At 47.7% G+C, this 17,499-nt stretch overlaps 1 protein-coding gene across 2 annotated transcripts in view; it reads left to right on the forward strand.

The window, feature by feature from the left end:
- Positions 1-17,499, forward strand: part of HELZ2 (helicase with zinc finger 2) — a 105,428-nt gene that overhangs the window by 26,298 nt on the left and 61,631 nt on the right. For both annotated transcript variants that reach the window (XM_075350503.1, XM_075350504.1), the window contains exon 8: positions 13,989-14,064. In XM_075350503.1, the coding sequence (XP_075206618.1) occupies positions 13,989-14,064 (76 nt within the window). The remainder of the gene's footprint in view (positions 1-13,988; positions 14,065-17,499) is intronic.

Consider the following 17,499-nt stretch of genomic DNA (forward strand, 5'->3'; position numbering starts at 1 on the left):
AAAGACTCAAAAAGACCAGAGACGCTCAGATTCTTGGAGGTCTCAGTCACGCCCAAAAAGGACAGCCGGAGGAACCGTTGCCAAGACGGCGTCCTCCTGACTTGCGGTCTCCGATTCCCACACCCGCGGTCGGTGGGAGGCTTTCCCACTTTGGCGACATTTGGCTGTCACGCGTCAAAGACCGTTGGGTGAGGGATATTCTGTCTCACGGGTACAGGATAGAGTTCAGTTCTCGTCCGCCAACTCGTTTCTTCAGAACTTCTCCACCACCAGACCGAGCCGATGCTCTGTTGCAGGCGGTGGCCGCTCTAAAGGCGGAAGGAGTGGTGACCTCCGTCCCTCTTCAGGAACAAGGTCACGGTTTTTACTCCAATCTGTTTGTGGTCCCAAAAAAGGACGGATCGTATCGACCCGTCCTGGATCTAAAGTTGCTCAACAGACACGTAAAAGTCAGGAGGTTCCGGATGGAATCCCTACGCTCCGTCATAGCCTCAATGTCTCAAGGAGATTTTCTAGCATCAATAGATATCAAAGATGCGTATCTCCACGTGCCGATTGCACCAGAGCATCAGCGTTTCCTACGCTTCGTCATACACGACGAACACCTACAGTTCGTAGCGTTACCTTTCGGTCTGTCAACAGCCCCCCGGGTCTTCACCAAAGTCATGGCAGCAGTAGTAGCTGTTCTGCACTCGCAGGGTCACTCGGTCATCCCGTATCTAGACGACCTGCTTATAAAGGCACCCTCTCAAGAGGCATGCCAACACAGTCTGAAGGTGGCACTAGACACTCTCCAGAGTTTCGGGTGGATTATCAACTTTCCAAAGTCTCATCTAACCCCGACCCAATCTCTGACTTATCTTGGCATGGAGTTTCATACTCTCTCAGCGATAGTGAGGCTTCCACTGGACAAGCAGTGCTCGCTACGGACTGGAGTGCAATCTCTCCTTCAGAGCCAGTCGCACTCACTGAGGCGCCTCATGCATTTCCTAGGAAAGATGGTAGCAGCAATGGAGGCAGTCCCGTTCGCGCAGTTTCATCTGCGCCCTCTACAATGGGACATTCTACGCCAATGGGATGGGAAATCGACGTCCCTCGACAGGACTGTCTCCCTCTCTCAGACTGCCAAGGACTCTCTGCGTTGGTGGCTTCTCCCCACCTCATTGTCACAGGGAAAGTCGTTCCTTCCCCCGTCCTGGGCAGTGGTCACGACGGATGCGAGCCTATCAGGGTGGGGAGCAGTGTTTCTCCACCACAGGGCTCAGGGGACGTGGACTCAGGAAGAGTCCACCCTGCAGATCAATGTTCTGGAAATCAGAGCAATCTATCTTGCCCTGCGAGCCTTCCAACAATGGCTGGAAGGCAAGCAGATTCGGATTCAGTCGGACAATTCCACGGCGGTGGCGTACATCAACCACCAAGGGGGAACACGCAGTCGCCAAGCTTTTCAAGAAGTACAGCGGATTTTGACGTGGGTGGAAAGCAGAGCGTCCACCATATCCGCAGTTCACATCCCAGGCGTGGAAAACTGGGAAGCAGACTTTCTCAGTCGCCAGGGCATGGACGCAGGAGAATGGTCCCTTCACCCGGACGTGTTTCAGCAGATCTGTTGCCGCTGGGGGACGCCGGACGTCGATCTGATGGCGTCACGGCACAACAACAAGGTCCCAGTTTTCATGGCACGGTCTCACGATCACCGAGCGCTGGCGGCAGACGCCTTGGTTCAGGATTGGTCGCAATTCCGACTCCCCTATGTGTTCCCACCTCTAGCATTGTTACCCAGAGTTCTCCGGAAAATCAAGTCCGACTGCCATCGAGCCATACTCGTCGCTCCAGATTGGCCAAGAAGGTCGTGGTACCCGGATCTGTGGCATCTCACGGTAGGCCAACCGTGGACACTACCAAACCGTCCAGATTTGCTGTCTCAAGGGCCGTTTTTCCATCTGAATTCTGCGGCCCTGAACCTGACTGTGTGGCCATTGAGTCCTGGATCCTAGCGGCCTCAGGTTTATCTCATGAAGTTGTTGCCACAATGAGACAGGCTAGAAAACCATCCTCAGCTAAGATCTATCACAGGACGTGGAAGATATTCTTAGCGTGGTGCTTGGCTCAAGGGTTTTCTCCCTGGCCATTTGCATTGCCAATTTTTCTTTCCTTCCTGCAGTCTGGGTTGGAAAAAGGTTTGTCGCTTAGCTCGCTTAAGGGTCAAGTCTCCGCGCTATCCGTATTCTTTCAGAAGCGCTTGGCACGGCTTTCTAAAGTACGCACGTTTCTCCAAGGAGTTTGTCATATCGTTCCTCCTTACAGACGGCCATTGGAACCCTGGGATCTGAACAAGGTTCTCATTGCTCTCCAGAAGCCGCCTTTCGAGCCTTTGAAAGAGGTTCCCCTTTCTCGGCTTTCACAAAAGGTAGTTTTTCTTGTGGCGGTCACGTCTCTTCGAAGAGTGTCCGAGCTAGCGGCGTTATCTTGCAAATCTCCCTTCCTGGTGTTTCACCAAGACAAGGTAGTACTGCGTCCAATTCCAGAGTTTTCTCCCAAGGTGGTTTCTTCCTTTCATCTCAATCAGGATATCACTTTGCCATCTTTGTGTCCGCATCCAGTTCACCAATTTGAAAAGGGTTTACATCTGTTGGACCTGGTGAGAGCACTCAGGATTTACATTTCTCGCACGGCGTCTCTACGCCGTTCTGATGCGCTCTTTGTCCTAGTCGCTGGTCAGCATAAGGGATCGCAAGCTTCCAAATCCACCCTGGCGCGGTGGATCAAGGAACCAATTCTTCACACATACCGTTCTGCTGGGCTTCCGATTCCATCTGGACTGAAGGCCCATTCTACCAGAGCCGTGGGTGCGTCCTGGGCATTGCGGCATCAGGCTACGGCTCAGCAAGTGTGCCAGGCGGCTACCTGGTCGAGTCTGCACACGTTTACCAAACACTATCAAGTGCATACCTACGCTTCGGCAGATGCCAGCCTAGGTAGACAGGTCCTTCAGGCGGCGGTGGCCCACCTGTAGGAAGAGGCTGTCTGACAGCCCGTTCATGTGGTATCTTTTTACCCACCCAGGGACTGCTTTTGGACGTCCCACTGTCTGGGTCTCCCAATTAGGAGCGAAAAAGAAGAAGGGAATTTTGTTTACTTACCGTAAATTCCTTTTCTTCTAGCTCCAATTGGGAGACCCAGCACCCGCCCTATTTGTTCTTAGGGTTTCGTTTTTCGGGTGCACATGTTGTTCATGTTGTTTCTTAAGTTCTCCGATCTTGTTATCGGATTGAATTTGTTTTTGAAACTGTTATTGGCTTTCCTCCTTCTTGCTTTGGTACTAAAACTGAGGAATCCGTACTCCTACGGGAGGGTGTATAGCCAGAAGGGGAGGGGCCTTACACTTTTAAGTGTAGTTCTTTGTGCGGCCTCCAGAGGCAGTAGCTATACACCACTGTCTGGGTCTCCCAATTGGAGCTAGAAGAAAAGGAATTTACGGTAAGTAAACAAAATTCCCTTCTTTCCCTGCGTCCATAACGCTGCGTTGTGCAGTAGAAGCACAGTGGCAGGATTTTTAGAAATCCCGTGACCACTGTGTTTCTTTTCTCCGCAGCATAAATCGACCTGTGGCGCAGCTTCCCGAGCCTCAGGATGTCAATTTATGCTGCGGAGATGAGTGTTCTTTGCAGGTAGAATAGAACTAAAGTCCACAGCAGCCTGAACCCAAATCGTGGGCATAGGCAGCTGCGTTCTCCCGTGGACAACACTCACATTTCTGCAGGAGGCTGACACTGGGTACTAGACGCCGTGTCGCTGGATCATGGCCACATAGCCTAAAGGCTACTTTACACGCTGCGATATCGGTCCCGATATCGCTAGCGTGGGTACCCGCCCCCATCTGTTGTGCGACACGGGCAATCGCTGCCCGTGCCGCACAACATCGCGCAGATGCGTCACACATACTTACCTGCCCGGCGACGTCGCTGTGACCGGCAAACCGCCTCCTTTCTAAGGGGGCGGTCCGTGTGGCGTCACAGTGACGTCACTGAGCGGCCGCCCAATAGAAGCGGAGGGGCGGAGATGAGTGGCCGGAACATCCCGCCCACCTCCTTCCTTCCTCATAGCGGCCGGGAGGCAGGTAAGGAGAGGTTCCTCGTTCCTGCGGCGTCACACATAGCGATGTGTGCTGCCGCAGGAGCGACGAACTACATCGTTACTGCTGCAGTAACGATAATCGAGAATGGACCCCCATGTCACCGATGAGCGATTTTGCACGTTTTTGCAACGATGCAAAATCGCTCATCGGTGTCACACGCAGCAACATTGCTAATGCGGCCGGATGTGCGTCACCAATTCCGTGACCCTAACGACTCCGCATTAGCGATGTCGCAGCGTGTAAAGCCCCCTTAACAGTGAGAAATTTTTTGCTACAGCAACAGTTTTGTGAAGTACCTGTGGATTCAAAATGTTTACTATACTCCTGAATAAAATCCTTGAGGGGTCCAGTTTCCAAAATGAGGTCACTTGTGGGGGATTTCTGATGTATAGGTGCCCAAGGGGCCCTGCTAATGTGACATGGTGCGCGCAATTTACTTCAACTTTTCCAAAATTCAAATGGTGCTCCTTCCATTCCAAGCCCTCCCATTTATCCAAACAAAGGTTTTTGGCCACATGTGTGGTATCCCTGCGCTCACAAGAAATTAGATAACAACCTGTGGGGTACACGTTTTGTTGTTGCCTCTTGAAAAAGTGAAAAATGTGTCGCTAAATCAACATTTTTGTGAAAAAAATGAAAATTTCAATATGGCAACCTAAGCTTATCAAATTCTGTGAAGTATTCGTGGATTCAAAATGCTCAATATACACCTAGATTAAAGCCTTGAGGGGTCTTATTTCCAGAATGGGGTCACTTGTGGGGGACCTCCACTGCTTAGGCACCTCAGGGGTTCTCCTAATGCAACATGGCGTCCGCTATTGATTCCAGCCAATTTTGCAGTCAAATTGCACTCCTTCTCTTCTGAGCCCTGTAGTGTGCCCAAACAGTTGATTTCCACCACATACAAGATATCAACAAACTCAGGAGAAATTGCGCAATAAATTTCATGGTGATTTTTTTCCTGTTACCCTTGTGAAAAAAAAAGCTACCTGGTTGAAGTAACAATTTTGTGGTAAAATTTTATTTTTTTATTTTCATGGCTCAACGTTATAAACTTCTGTAAAGCACCTGGGGGTTCAGGGTACTCACCAAACATCAAGATAAATTCCTTGAGGGGCCTAGTTTCCAATATGGGGTCACTTGTGGTGTTTTTTTGCTGTTTACGTACCTTAGGGGTCCTCCAAATGCGACATGGTGCCCGCAATCTTTTTCAGCCAAATTTCCTTTCCAAAATTCAAATATTGCTCCTTCCGTTCCAAGCCCTCCCATTTCTCCAAACAAAGGTTTCAGACCACAAGTGAGGTATCACCGCGCTCATAAAAAAGTGGGTAACAAACATTGGGGTCACATTTTTGGAATTACCTCTTGAAAAAGTGAAAAAATTGATGCTAAAGCAACATTTTTGAGAAAAAAATGAAAATTTTCAATGTGACAACGTAACGTTATCAAAATCTGTGAAGTACCTGTGGATCCAAAATGCTCAATATACCCCTAGATAGAAGCCTTAAGGGGTCTAGTTTCCAAAATGGTGTCACTTGTAAGGGGTTTCTGCTGTTTAGGTACCTTGGCGGACATGTAAATGCAACATGGTGCCCGCAATCTATTTCAGCCAAATTTGCTTTCCAAAATTCAAATATTGCTCCTTCTGTTCCGAGCCCTCCCATTTGTCCAAACAAAGGTTTCTGACCACATGTGGGGTATTGGCGCGTTCATAAGAAAGTGGGTAACAAGTTTTGGGGTTCATTTTGTTGTGTTATTTCTTCTAAAAGTGAATAAATTTGGGGTAGAGCAACATTTTAGGTAAAATTTTATTTTTTGCTTTTTTTCATTCCACTTTGCTTTAGTTCCTGTGAAGCACCTGAAGGGTTAATAAACTTCTTGGATGTGGTTTTGAGTACTTTGAGGCGTGCTGTTTTGAGAATGGTGTCACTTTTAGGTATTTTCTGTCACTTAGGCCTCTCAAAGTCACTTCAAATGTGATGTGGTCCCTAAAAAAATGGTTTTGTGAATTTTGTTGAAAAAATGGGAAATTGCTGATGAACTTTGACCCCTTCTAACTTCCTAACCCCAAAACATTTTGTTTCAGAAATTGCGCTAATGTAAAGTAGACATGTGGGAAATGTTATTTATTAACTGTTTTGTGTGACATAACTCTCTGGGTTAAGGGCATAAAAATTAAAAGTTTGAAAATTGCAAAATTTTCAAAATTTTCATCAAATTTCCGATTTTCTTCGGCGCTCCATTGGGAGACCCAGACGATTGGGTGTATAGCTACTGCCTCCGGAGGCCACACAAAGCATTACACTAAAAAGTGTAAGGCCCCTCCCCTTCTGGCTATACACCCCCCGTGGGATCACGGGCTGCTCAGTTTTCAAGCTTTGTGCGAAGGAGGTCAGACATCCACGCATAGCTCCACTGTTTAGTCAGCAGTAGCTGCTGACTATATCGGATGGAAGAAAAGAGGGCCCATGCTAAAGGGCCCCCAGCATGCTCCCTTCTCACCCCACTCTTGTTGGCGGTGTTTGTTAAGGTTGAGGTACCCATTGCGGGTACGGAGGTTGGAGCCCACATGCTGTTTTCCTTCCCCATCCCCCTGAGGGCTCTGGTGAAGTGGGATCTTACCGGCCTCCAGGCTCTGAGGCCGGGCTCCATCCACAGACCCGGAGATCCTGCTGGATACGGAGCTGGGTACCGTCAGGGACAAGGCCCTGCAACATTCAGGTACTCTGTGTCCCCGTACAGACAGGCACAGACACACTCCAGCGTTGCTGGGTGTTCTAGTGCGCCGGGGACAGTAGCGCTGCGCGCTTGGGTTATACTCACTGCAGCTTAGCTGAGTGAGTTTATGTGTGGGGAACTACCGCGCCGGCCGCCCCCGGAGACTGCGGCGCGTCTGAGACTTGTGGTGCGCCGGGGACTTCGCGCCGACCGTGCTTTTACGACGGCAGCGCTTATAAATCTAGTCCCCGGCTTCTGCGGCCTAGTTACGTTTCGTTCCCGCCCCCAGCCCTGTCAGTCAGGGAAGGGGAGAGACGCTGTACAATAGTCAGCGCCGAGGGCTGGAGTCTTATTTACATACTCCAGCCCTCTCACTGGGCACAGTGGGACGCCAGTTTCCCGCTCTTTGTCTGCAGCACGCCCACGGCCCGCCCCTCTTCACAGGACGCCGGCAGCCATTCCTGCACGCAGTCTGAGCTGGAGAACGGACATAGCCCTGGTAGACCCAGACAGGGGATTCTGGCGACCACACACCCGCTGTTAAGCGGGCGGTAAGCAGCACCTAGGTGCTGACCCCACTAGTGCCACAGTGTTGTTTTGTGTACTTTTGTCTGTACCTATATATTGCACTGTACGGTCGCTTCTTGGCTTATACCCCTATATTGCTCTGAGGAGACAACAGCATGTCATCCGCAAAAAGCAAGGGTGCCAAGGCACAGGCTTTATATGCTGCCTGTACCGCATGTGGGGCTGATCTACCGGCAGGTTCCACTGACCCCCATTGTGTGCAATGTTCGGTCCCTGTGCCACTTCGTCAGCCGGAGTCTATGCTAGTAGTGGCCCAGGCAGAGACGCCTGTGAACCCTGCCCCGGTGACGGGGACAGAGTTTGCAGTTTTTGCTGATAAGATGTCTGTGACTATGACAAAAATTCTAGAAACTTTGCAGTCCAGGCCGGTCACTCAGACCATGGGCACTGTTGATTCAATGTTCCCCGGTCCCCCTCAGTTGGAACTAATCCGTGCTCCAAGGGGGTCCCAGGCATCACAGGCTGAAGGCTCTGACTCGGACGACAGTCCCAGGCAGCCTAAGCGAGCTCGCTGGGAGAGACCCTCGGCGTCATCACGCTGGTCAGGGTCTCAGCGAGAGGATTCTCTGTATGATGAGACAGAGCTAGGTGATCAGGAGTCTAATCCTGAGACCGCTCTCAACCTGGATACCCCTGATGGTGACGCCATGGTGAATGATCTTATAGCGGCCATCAATAGACTGCTGGATATTTCTCCTCCAGCGGAGGAGGCAGCAGCACAGCAGGAGAAATTCCATTTCAGGTATCCCAAGCGTAAATTGAGTACTTTTCTGGACCACTCTGACTTCAGAGAAGCAGTCCAGAAACACCATGCTTATCCAGATAAGCGTTTCTCCAAACGTCTTAAGGATACACGTTATCCCTTTCCCCCTGACGTGGTCAAACGCTGGACCCAGTGTCCAAAGGTGGACCCCCCAATCTCCAGGCTTGCGGCTAGATCCATAGTTGCAGTGGAAGATGGGGCTTCACTTAAAGATGCCAATGACAGACAGATGGACCTTTGGTTGAAATCTGTCTATGAAGCTATCGGCGCGTCGTTTGCTCCAGCATTCGCAGCCGTGTGGGCACTCCAAGCTATTTCAGCTGGTCTGGCGCAGGTGGACTCTGTCATACGTCCATCAGTGCCGCAAGTGGCGTCCTTGACCTCGCAAATGTCTGCGTTTGCGACTTACGCTATCAATGCGGTCTTGGACTCTACCAGCCGTACGTCAATGGCGTCCGCCAACTCTGTGGTTTTACGCAGAGCCTTATGGTTAAAGGAATGGAAAGCAGATTCTGCTTCCAAAAAATGCTTAACCAGTTTGCCATTATCTCAAGACAGACTGTTTGGTGAGCAATTGGCTGAAATCATTAAACAGTCCAAGGGTAAGGACTCTTCCTTACCCCAGCCCAGATCAAGCAAACCTCAACAGTGGAGGGGACAGTCGAGGTTTCGGTCCTTTCGAGGTTCGGGCAGGGCCCAATTCTCCTCGTCCAAAAGGACTCAGAAGGAGCAGAGGAGCTCAGATTCCTGGCGGGCTCACTCACGCCCAAAGAAAGCAGCCGGAGGAACCGCTTCCAAGCCGGCTGCCTCATGACTTTCGGCCTCCTCTCTCCGCATCCTCGGTCGGTGGCAGGCTCTCCCGCTTTTGCGACATTTGGCTGCCACAGGTCAAGGACCGGTGGGTAACAGACATTTTGTCTCACGGGTACCGGATAGAGTTCAGTTCTCGTCCTCCGCCTCGGTTCTTCAGAACTTCCCCACATCCCGACCGAGCCGATGCTCTTCTGCAGGCGGTGTGCTCTCTAAGGGCAGAAGGAGTGGTGATCCCTGTTCCTCTTCAGGAACGAGGTCAAGGTTTTTACTCCAATCTGTTTGTGGTGCCAAAAAAGGACGGCTCTTTCCGTCCTGTTCTGGACCTAAAACTGCTCAACAAGCACGTGAAAACCAGGCGGTTCCGGATGGAATCTCTCCGCTCCGTCATTGCCTCGATGTCTCAAGGAGATTTCCTAGCATCAATAGACATCAAAGATGCTTATCTCCACGTGCCGATTGCTCCAGAGCACCAGCGTTTTCTACGCTTCGTTATAGGAGACGAACACCTTCAGTTCGTAGCCCTGCCATTTGGTCTGGCGACAGCCCCACGGGTTTTCACCAAGGTCATGGCAGCAGTGGTAGCAGTCTTGCACTCTCAGGGACACTCGGTGATCCCTTACTTGGACGATCTACTTGTCAAGGCACCCTCTCAAGAGGCATGCCAACACAGCCTGAACGTTGCGCTGGAGACTCTCCAGACTTTCGGGTGGATCATCAACTTTTCAAAGTCAAATCTGTCACCGACCCAATCACTAACATATCTTGGCATGGAGTTTCATACTCTCTCAGCGATAGTGAAGCTTCCGATGGACAAGCAGCGTTCACTACAGACAGGGGTGCACTCTCTCCTTCAAGGCCAGTCGCACCCCTTAAGACGCCTCATGCACTTCCTGGGGAAGATGGTGGCAGCAATGGAGGCAGTCCCGTTTGCGCAGTTTCATCTGCGCCCACTTCAATGGGACATTCTCCGCCAATGGGACGGGAAGTCGACGTCCTTAGACAGGAAAGTCTACCTTTCCCAGACGGCCAAGGACTCTCTTCAATGGTGGCTTCTTCCCACCTCATTATCACAAGGAAGGTCCTTCCTACCCCCATCCTGGGCGGTGGTCACGACAGACGCGAGTCTGTCAGGGTGGGGAGCAGTTTTTCTCCACCACAGGGCTCAGGGTACGTGGACTCAGCAGGAGTCCACCCTTCAGATCAATGTTCTGGAAATCAGGGCAGTGTATCTTGCCCTACAAGCCTTCCAGCAGTGGCTGGAAGGAAAGCAGATCCGAATTCAGTCGGACAATTCCACAGCGGTGGCATACATCAACCACCAAGGCGGGACACGCAGTCGGCAAGCCTTCCAGGAAGTCCGGCGGATTCTGATGTGGGTGGAAGCCACGGCCTCCACCATATCCGCAGTTCACATCCCCGGCGTAGAAAACTGGGAAGCAGACTTCCTCAGTCGCCAGGGTATGGACGCAGGGGAATGGTCCCTTCACCCGGACGTGTTTCAGGAAATCTGTCGCCGCTGGGGAAGGCCGGACGTCGACCTAATGGCGTCCCGGCACAACAACAAGGTCCCAACTTTCATGGCACGGTCTCGCGATCACAGAGCTCTGGCGGCAGACGCCTTAGTGCAAGATTGGTCGCAGTTCCAGCTGCCCTATGTGTTTCCCCCTCTGGCACTCTTGCCCAGAGTGCTACGCAAGATCAGGTCCGATTGCCGCCGCGTCTTGCTCGTCGCCCCAGACTGGCCGAGGAGGTCGTGGTATCCGGATCTGTGGCATCTCACGGTCGGCCAACCGTGGGCGCTACCAGACCGGCCAGACTTACTGTCACAAGGGCCGTTTTTCCATCTGAATTCTACGGCCCTGAACCTGACTGTGTGGCCATTGAGTCCTGGATACTAGCATCTTCAGGATTATCTCAAGAGGTCGTGGCCACCATGAGACAGGCTAGGAAGCCCACGTCTGCTAAGATCTACCACAGAACGTGGAAGATTTTCTTATCCTGGTGCTCGGCACAGGGAGTGTCCCCCTGGCCATTTGCATTGCCTACTTTTCTTTCCTTCCTGCAATCTGGTTTGGAAAAAGGCTTATCGCTCGGCTCCCTTAAAGGGCAAGTCTCAGCGCTATCGGTATTTTTTCAAAAGCGTCTAGCACGACTTCCTCAGGTACGCACGTTCCTGCAGGTGGTTTGTCACATCGTCCCTCCGTACAAACGGCCGTTAGATCCATGGGATCTGAACAGGGTACTAGTTGCTCTCCAGAAGCCGCCCTTCAAGCCTCTGAGGGATGTTTCACTTTCTCGACTCTCACAGAAAGTGGCCTTTCTGGTAGCGGTCACGTCTCTTCGGAGGGTATCCGAGCTGGCAGCGCTGTCATCCAAAGCTCCCTTCCTGGTTTTTCACCAGGACAAGGTAGTGCTGCGCCCGATTCAGGAGTTTCTCCCTAAGGTGGTATCCTCTTTTCATCTCAATCAGGATATCTCCTTACCTTCCTTTTGTCCTCATCCAGTTCATCGGTATGAAAAGGATTTGCATTTGTTGGATCTCGTGAGAGCACTCAGAATCTACATTTCCCGCACGGCGCCCCTGCGCCGCTCGGATGCACTCTTTGTCCTTGTCGCTGGTAAGCGCAAAGGATCGCAGGCTTCCAAATCCACCCTGGCTCGATGGATCAAGGAACCAATTCTTGAAGCCTACCGTTCTGCTGGGCTTCCGGTTCCATCAGGGCTGAAGGCCCATTCTACCAGAGCCGTGGGTGCGTCCTGGGCATTGCGACACCAGGCTACGGCTCAACAGGTGTGCCAGGCAGCTACCTGGTCGAGTCTGCACACTTTCACCAAACATTATCAGGTGCATACCTACGCTTCGGCGGACGCCAGCCTAGGTAGAAGAGTCCTGCAGGCGGCGGTTGCCTCCTCGTAAGGGAGGGCTGTTTTGCAGCTCTAACTTGAGGTATTAATTTACCCACCCAGGGACTGCTTTTGGACGTCCCAATTGTCTGGGTCTCCCAATGGAGCGCCGAAGAAGAAGGGAATTTTGTTACTTACCGTAAATTCCTTTTCTTCTAGCTCCAATTGGGAGACCCAGCACCCGCCCTGTTTCCTTCGGGATTTTTGTTTTTTTCGGGTACACATGTTGTTCATGTTGAACGGTTTCAGTTATCCGATGTTACTTCGGATTGAATTTGTTTAAACCAGTTATTGGCTTTCCTCCTTCTTGCTTTAGCACTAAAACTGAGCAGCCCGTGATCCCACGGGGGGTGTATAGCCAGAAGGGGAGGGGCCTTACACTTTTTAGTGTAATGCTTTGTGTGGCCTCCGGAGGCAGTAGCTATACACCCAATCGTCTGGGTCTCCCAATTGGAGCTAGAAGAAAAGGAATTTACGGTAAGTAACAAAATTCCCTTCTTTTCACAAATAAAAGCAAAAAATATCGTTCTAAATTTATAACTATCATGAAGTACAATATGTCACGAAAAAACAATGTCAGAATCACCGGGATCCGTTGAAGCGTTCCAGAGTTATGACCTCATAAAGTGACACTGGTCAGAATTGCAAAAAATGGCCTGGTCATTAAGTACAAAACTGGCTTCGTCCTTAAGGGGTTAAATGATGGCCAATTGGTAAATGTTTACTGATCAGTGGTCGTTTAGTGACTTGTCAAAACTCACTTCAGTGCACCAAACTGACTAATGCTGTTTTAGTGCAGTAGAATCTGGGGCCCCATCCAGGGCCACAATTTATCTAATATTGGCTCTGACTAAAGAAGTTATATTTTTGTACATTGCAGCAATATTATAGTACTTTTATACTAGTATCAGTATTCTTATATAAAGGAGGCAGTATTATAGTAGTTAAATCCTTGTTCATAGGAGCAGTATTATAGCAGTCATATTCTTATACATAGTGGCAGTATTATAGTTATTGTGTTCTTGTACATAAGGTCAGTATCATAGTAGTTATAGCCTTGTTCATAGGAGCAGTATTTTAGTAGTTATATTCTTGTACATGGGACAGTATTATAGTAGTTATATTCTTATACATAGTGGCAGTATTATAGTAGTTTTATTCTTATACATAATGGAAGTATTATAGTAGTTATATCGTTGTACATAGAGGGCAGTATTATAGTAGTTATATTCTTGTACATAGGGGCAGTATTATATTAGTTATATTCTTGTTCATAGGGAGCAGTATTATAGTAGTTATATTCTTCTACATAGGGCAGTATTATAGTAGTTATATCGTTGTACATAGGGAGCAGTATTATAGTAGTTATATTCTTGTTCATAGGGTCAGTATTATAGTAGTTATATTCTTGTACATAGGGGCAGTATTATATTAGTTATATTCTTGTACATAGGGGCAGTATTATAGTAGTTATATTCTTGTACATAGGGTCAGTATTATAGTAGTTATATTCTTGTACATAGGGGCAGTATTATATTAGTTATATTCTTGTTCATAGGGAGCAGTATTATAGTAGTTATATTCTTGTATATATGGGCAATATTATAGTAGCTATATTACTGTACATTGAAGCAATATTATAGTAGTTATATTCTTGCACACAGTTGGCAGTATCTTAGTTGTTACATTTTTCTATGTATAAGCAGTATTAATTTTATATTTGTACATAGGGGCAGTATAATAGTTATATCCTTGTAAATGGGTTCAGTATTATATTAGTTACATTCTTGTACATAGGAGCAGTATTACAGTGGTTATCTTCTTACACATAGGGGGCATTATCATAGTAGTTACATTGTTGTACATAGAGGCAGTTTTAGTTTTATACTTGTACATAGGGGACAGTATTATAGTAGTTATATCCTTGTAAATGGGGCAGTATTATAATTTGTATATCCTTGTAAATGTGGGCATTCTAATAATTGTTATTTCCTTGTAAATGGGGGGGGGGCAGTATTATAGTTGATGTTTTAACCAGTGTCTCACTTTTTTCCTCACTTCCAGGTGACGCTGATACGACAGGAGCTTCGCAAACTCAGGCTACATAGTGTCACAGTAGCAAACTACGGCAACATTATTGGTACGTTCTACCTATAATGAAACAGTTCCAACTGTTTCAAAGGGTATTCTGAAGTCCTGAAATTGCTTTAATTTGTTAGACTTCTTGAAAATAAGCAGGTTTGCAGTTGACTTTTTTCTATCTGCTATCATTCTCCTGCAATGACAGGTTTTATCTTTTATAGTATACCGGTCTTTTCCATTGAACTTGACCTTTAGTGCCTGGAAAATGCACAGTAGTTACATTCCAGAAGAGAAATTGGCTCCTAACATACCAGCCACCTCTCTCCAGGCCATTGATTTTATGCAGACGATTTCCTCCTAACATACAAGCCATCTCTCTCCAGACCAATGATTTTATCTTTTATAGTCTACTGCTCGTTTCCATGAAACTTGACCTCTAGTGCCTGGAAAATGCACAGTAGTTACATTCCAGAAGAGATGTTGCTTCCTAACATACCAGCCACCATTCTCCAGAGCATTGATTTATATGTAGACGTTGCCTCCTAACATACTAGCCTTCTTTCTCCAGATTATTGATTTCTATGCAGACGTTAACTACTCACTTCCCTCCTACTATCTTGCAACTTCTGAAGAGCTACAGTTATAAATCACCAGTCACCAGCTTTAACAACAGGTCTCCTAATTACAGCTTTCTGTATCTGGAGCTGTGTGCTTGTATCTTGATACCTCTATGTGTAAAGTCAGGGCTAAAAGTGTAGACTAGGCATAAACCACTGATAGCTGATTGTGTTACAGCAGGACTTATGCTGCACTTTATAGTTCTAATAATGCTACAGTTTTATTTACCAGAGCTGTCCCCTCAAGGTGAGCCTACCCCACTAGAAACTTGGAGGACATTGCACTGCTCTGAACTGCTCAAGAGACAACATGAGAATACCCCTTTAAGCTCTTATGTGACATCCATAGGGATTTTTTTTTATTGGAAGCCATATAACCACAGATTTGACTTTGTGATCTCCAGGCTGATGACTCCATCCGTGTGTCCACCCATATCCTGTCCACCGCCATTAACTTGAGAACGGCGGCAGCTATAGGCATAGAAGTGGTGTCTAGGTATAGTAAAGTAGCCATTCGCTACGCAATGAAAACACCTATAGCGCCATCTGGTGGAAAAGAACGGAGTTAGCATTTTTATTTAGAAAATGGTACGAGAGAGAAAAAAAGTGAATTAAAAAATTGTAGGGCATCATCAATTCAATACGAATCGACACCTTGCATACAGAAATGCTATGATATGAAACCCATGACCCCCCAAAACATTGAATGCTGGTCACGCATATGGCGCTCATTTAACTTTGATGCTCAAAGTGGCCACCGTCAGCTGTAATGCACATCTGGACTCTGGACAGCATACTGTATCTTGCTGCACGTTGTGCAATATGGTAGGTGACACGTTTGCACAAGCATCTGTAATACGTCGTCATAGGTCCTGCAATGTTGGTGGAGGGGTCGCATACACCTGCTGTTTGATGTGACCTCACAGAAAGAAGTCCAATGGGGTTAGGTCAGGTGAGCGTGGAGGCCACTCCACGCAGCCACCGTACCCAATGACTTGTTGGAAGGTCTCCATGAGATACTGCTTCACGTCCACAGCCTTGTGAGTTTTACACGTTCTAATCATAGCATTTCTGTATGCAAGGTGTCAATTCGTATTGAATTGATGATGCCCTACAAGTTTGTAATTCACTTTTTTTCTTTATCTCATTCTGTTTTCAAGATAAAAATGCTAACTCCGTTGTTTTCCACCAGGTGGTGCTATAGGTGGTTTCATTGTGTAGCGCATGGCTACTTTACTATACCTAGACACCACTTCTATGTCTACAGCTGCCGCCGTTCTCAAGTTAATGGCGGTGGACAGGATATGGGTGGACACACTGTACAGTCCCTGACAGAAGCTCTGTCGCTTATCCATGTTATGTAAATAAAAGCTTATAACCTGACTTTAAATTCATCCATTGGTTTCATAAATTACTCTTTTGAAAGCTGAAACCCTCCCAAATTTGTTTAGAAAATAAAGTTGCTTCAAAGTTAAAATATTGATCATTTAATGAACACAGAAAGGTCAGATTTTGGCAAGACAAACGTTTTGTCGCCTTGTCATATAATGCACCCAATCCTAGTTTACATCCTCACCTGTGCTCACTAAATGATTGTTTAATTAGTGGGTATGTATAAAAAGAAACCCAGCACCCCAGATCTTCAGTTGAACTGCAACTTGACCTCTGACAACATGCCAAAAATCCACCCTGCGACCAAAGCCTTGATTATCAAGAGGCTGAAGACCAGATCCACTGCAGAGGTGGCTGGCACCTTTAATGTGTCTCAGCGTCAAGTACAAAGAATTAAAAAAAAGATTTGAAGAGACTGGAGATGTTTTTGACAAGCCAAGGTCCGTCAGACCCCACAAGACAACTGCTCAGGAGGAACGTTTGTTGGTTAGAAAATCCAAAGCCAGACCCTCTTCCACTGCAGCAGAGCTCCAAAAGGCCTGGTCACCTCAAGTCCCTGTGTCAACTAGAACAGTTTGTAGGATTCTGTCTCGAAATGGCCTCTATGGTCGAATCAGTGCCCAGAAGCCAGCACTTAACAAAAGGCAATTAAAAAACTGTGTGGCATTTGCCAAGTCCCACAGCCTGCTAAACAGATGGACGCTGGAAAAGTGGCAGAAGGTGGATTTCTCTGATGAATCTTCAGTTAAATTACACCACAGCCGCCGCAAATACTGCAGGAGACCTACTGGAGCCCATATGGATCCAGAAAACAGTTAAGTTTGGTAGTGGAAAGATCATGGTGTGGGGTTACATTCAGTGTGGGGGTGTGTGAAATATTTGCAATGTGGAAGGCAATATCAATAGTCTAAAATATCAAGAAGTATTAGCCACCACTTACATTCCCAATCATAAAAGGGGTCAAATTCTGCAGCAGGATGGTGCTCCATCTCATACATCCATCTCTGCAACAAAGTTCCTCCTGGCAAAGAAGATCAAGGTGCTCAAGGACTGGCTAGCTCAGTCACCAGACATGAACATCATTGAGCATGTTTGGGGTAGGATGAAAGAGGAAGCTTGGAAGACAAAACCAAAGAATCTAGATGAACTCTGGGAGGCATGTAAGACTGCATTCTTTGCTATTCCTGATGACTTCATCAATAAATTGTATGAATCATTGTTGAACCGCATTGGTTGCAGTCCTTCAAGTTCATGTAAGTCACACAAAATATTAAATATGGCTCTAATAGCACCACAACGTCATTCACCAATGTTATGCAACATATCTTTGTATTAGAAGTTAATTATTTGTTTGAATTTCACATTACTTTCTGTGGGCGAAAAACCTTTTGTCTTGCCAAAATCTGACCTTTCTTTGTGTTCAATAAATGATCAATATTTCAACTTTGCAGCAACTTTATTTTCATAACCTAAACCAAATTGGG

This window comes from Anomaloglossus baeobatrachus, chromosome 5, assembly GCF_048569485.1.
Source record: "Anomaloglossus baeobatrachus isolate aAnoBae1 chromosome 5, aAnoBae1.hap1, whole genome shotgun sequence".
Taxonomy (NCBI): Eukaryota; Metazoa; Chordata; class Amphibia; order Anura; family Aromobatidae; genus Anomaloglossus; species Anomaloglossus baeobatrachus.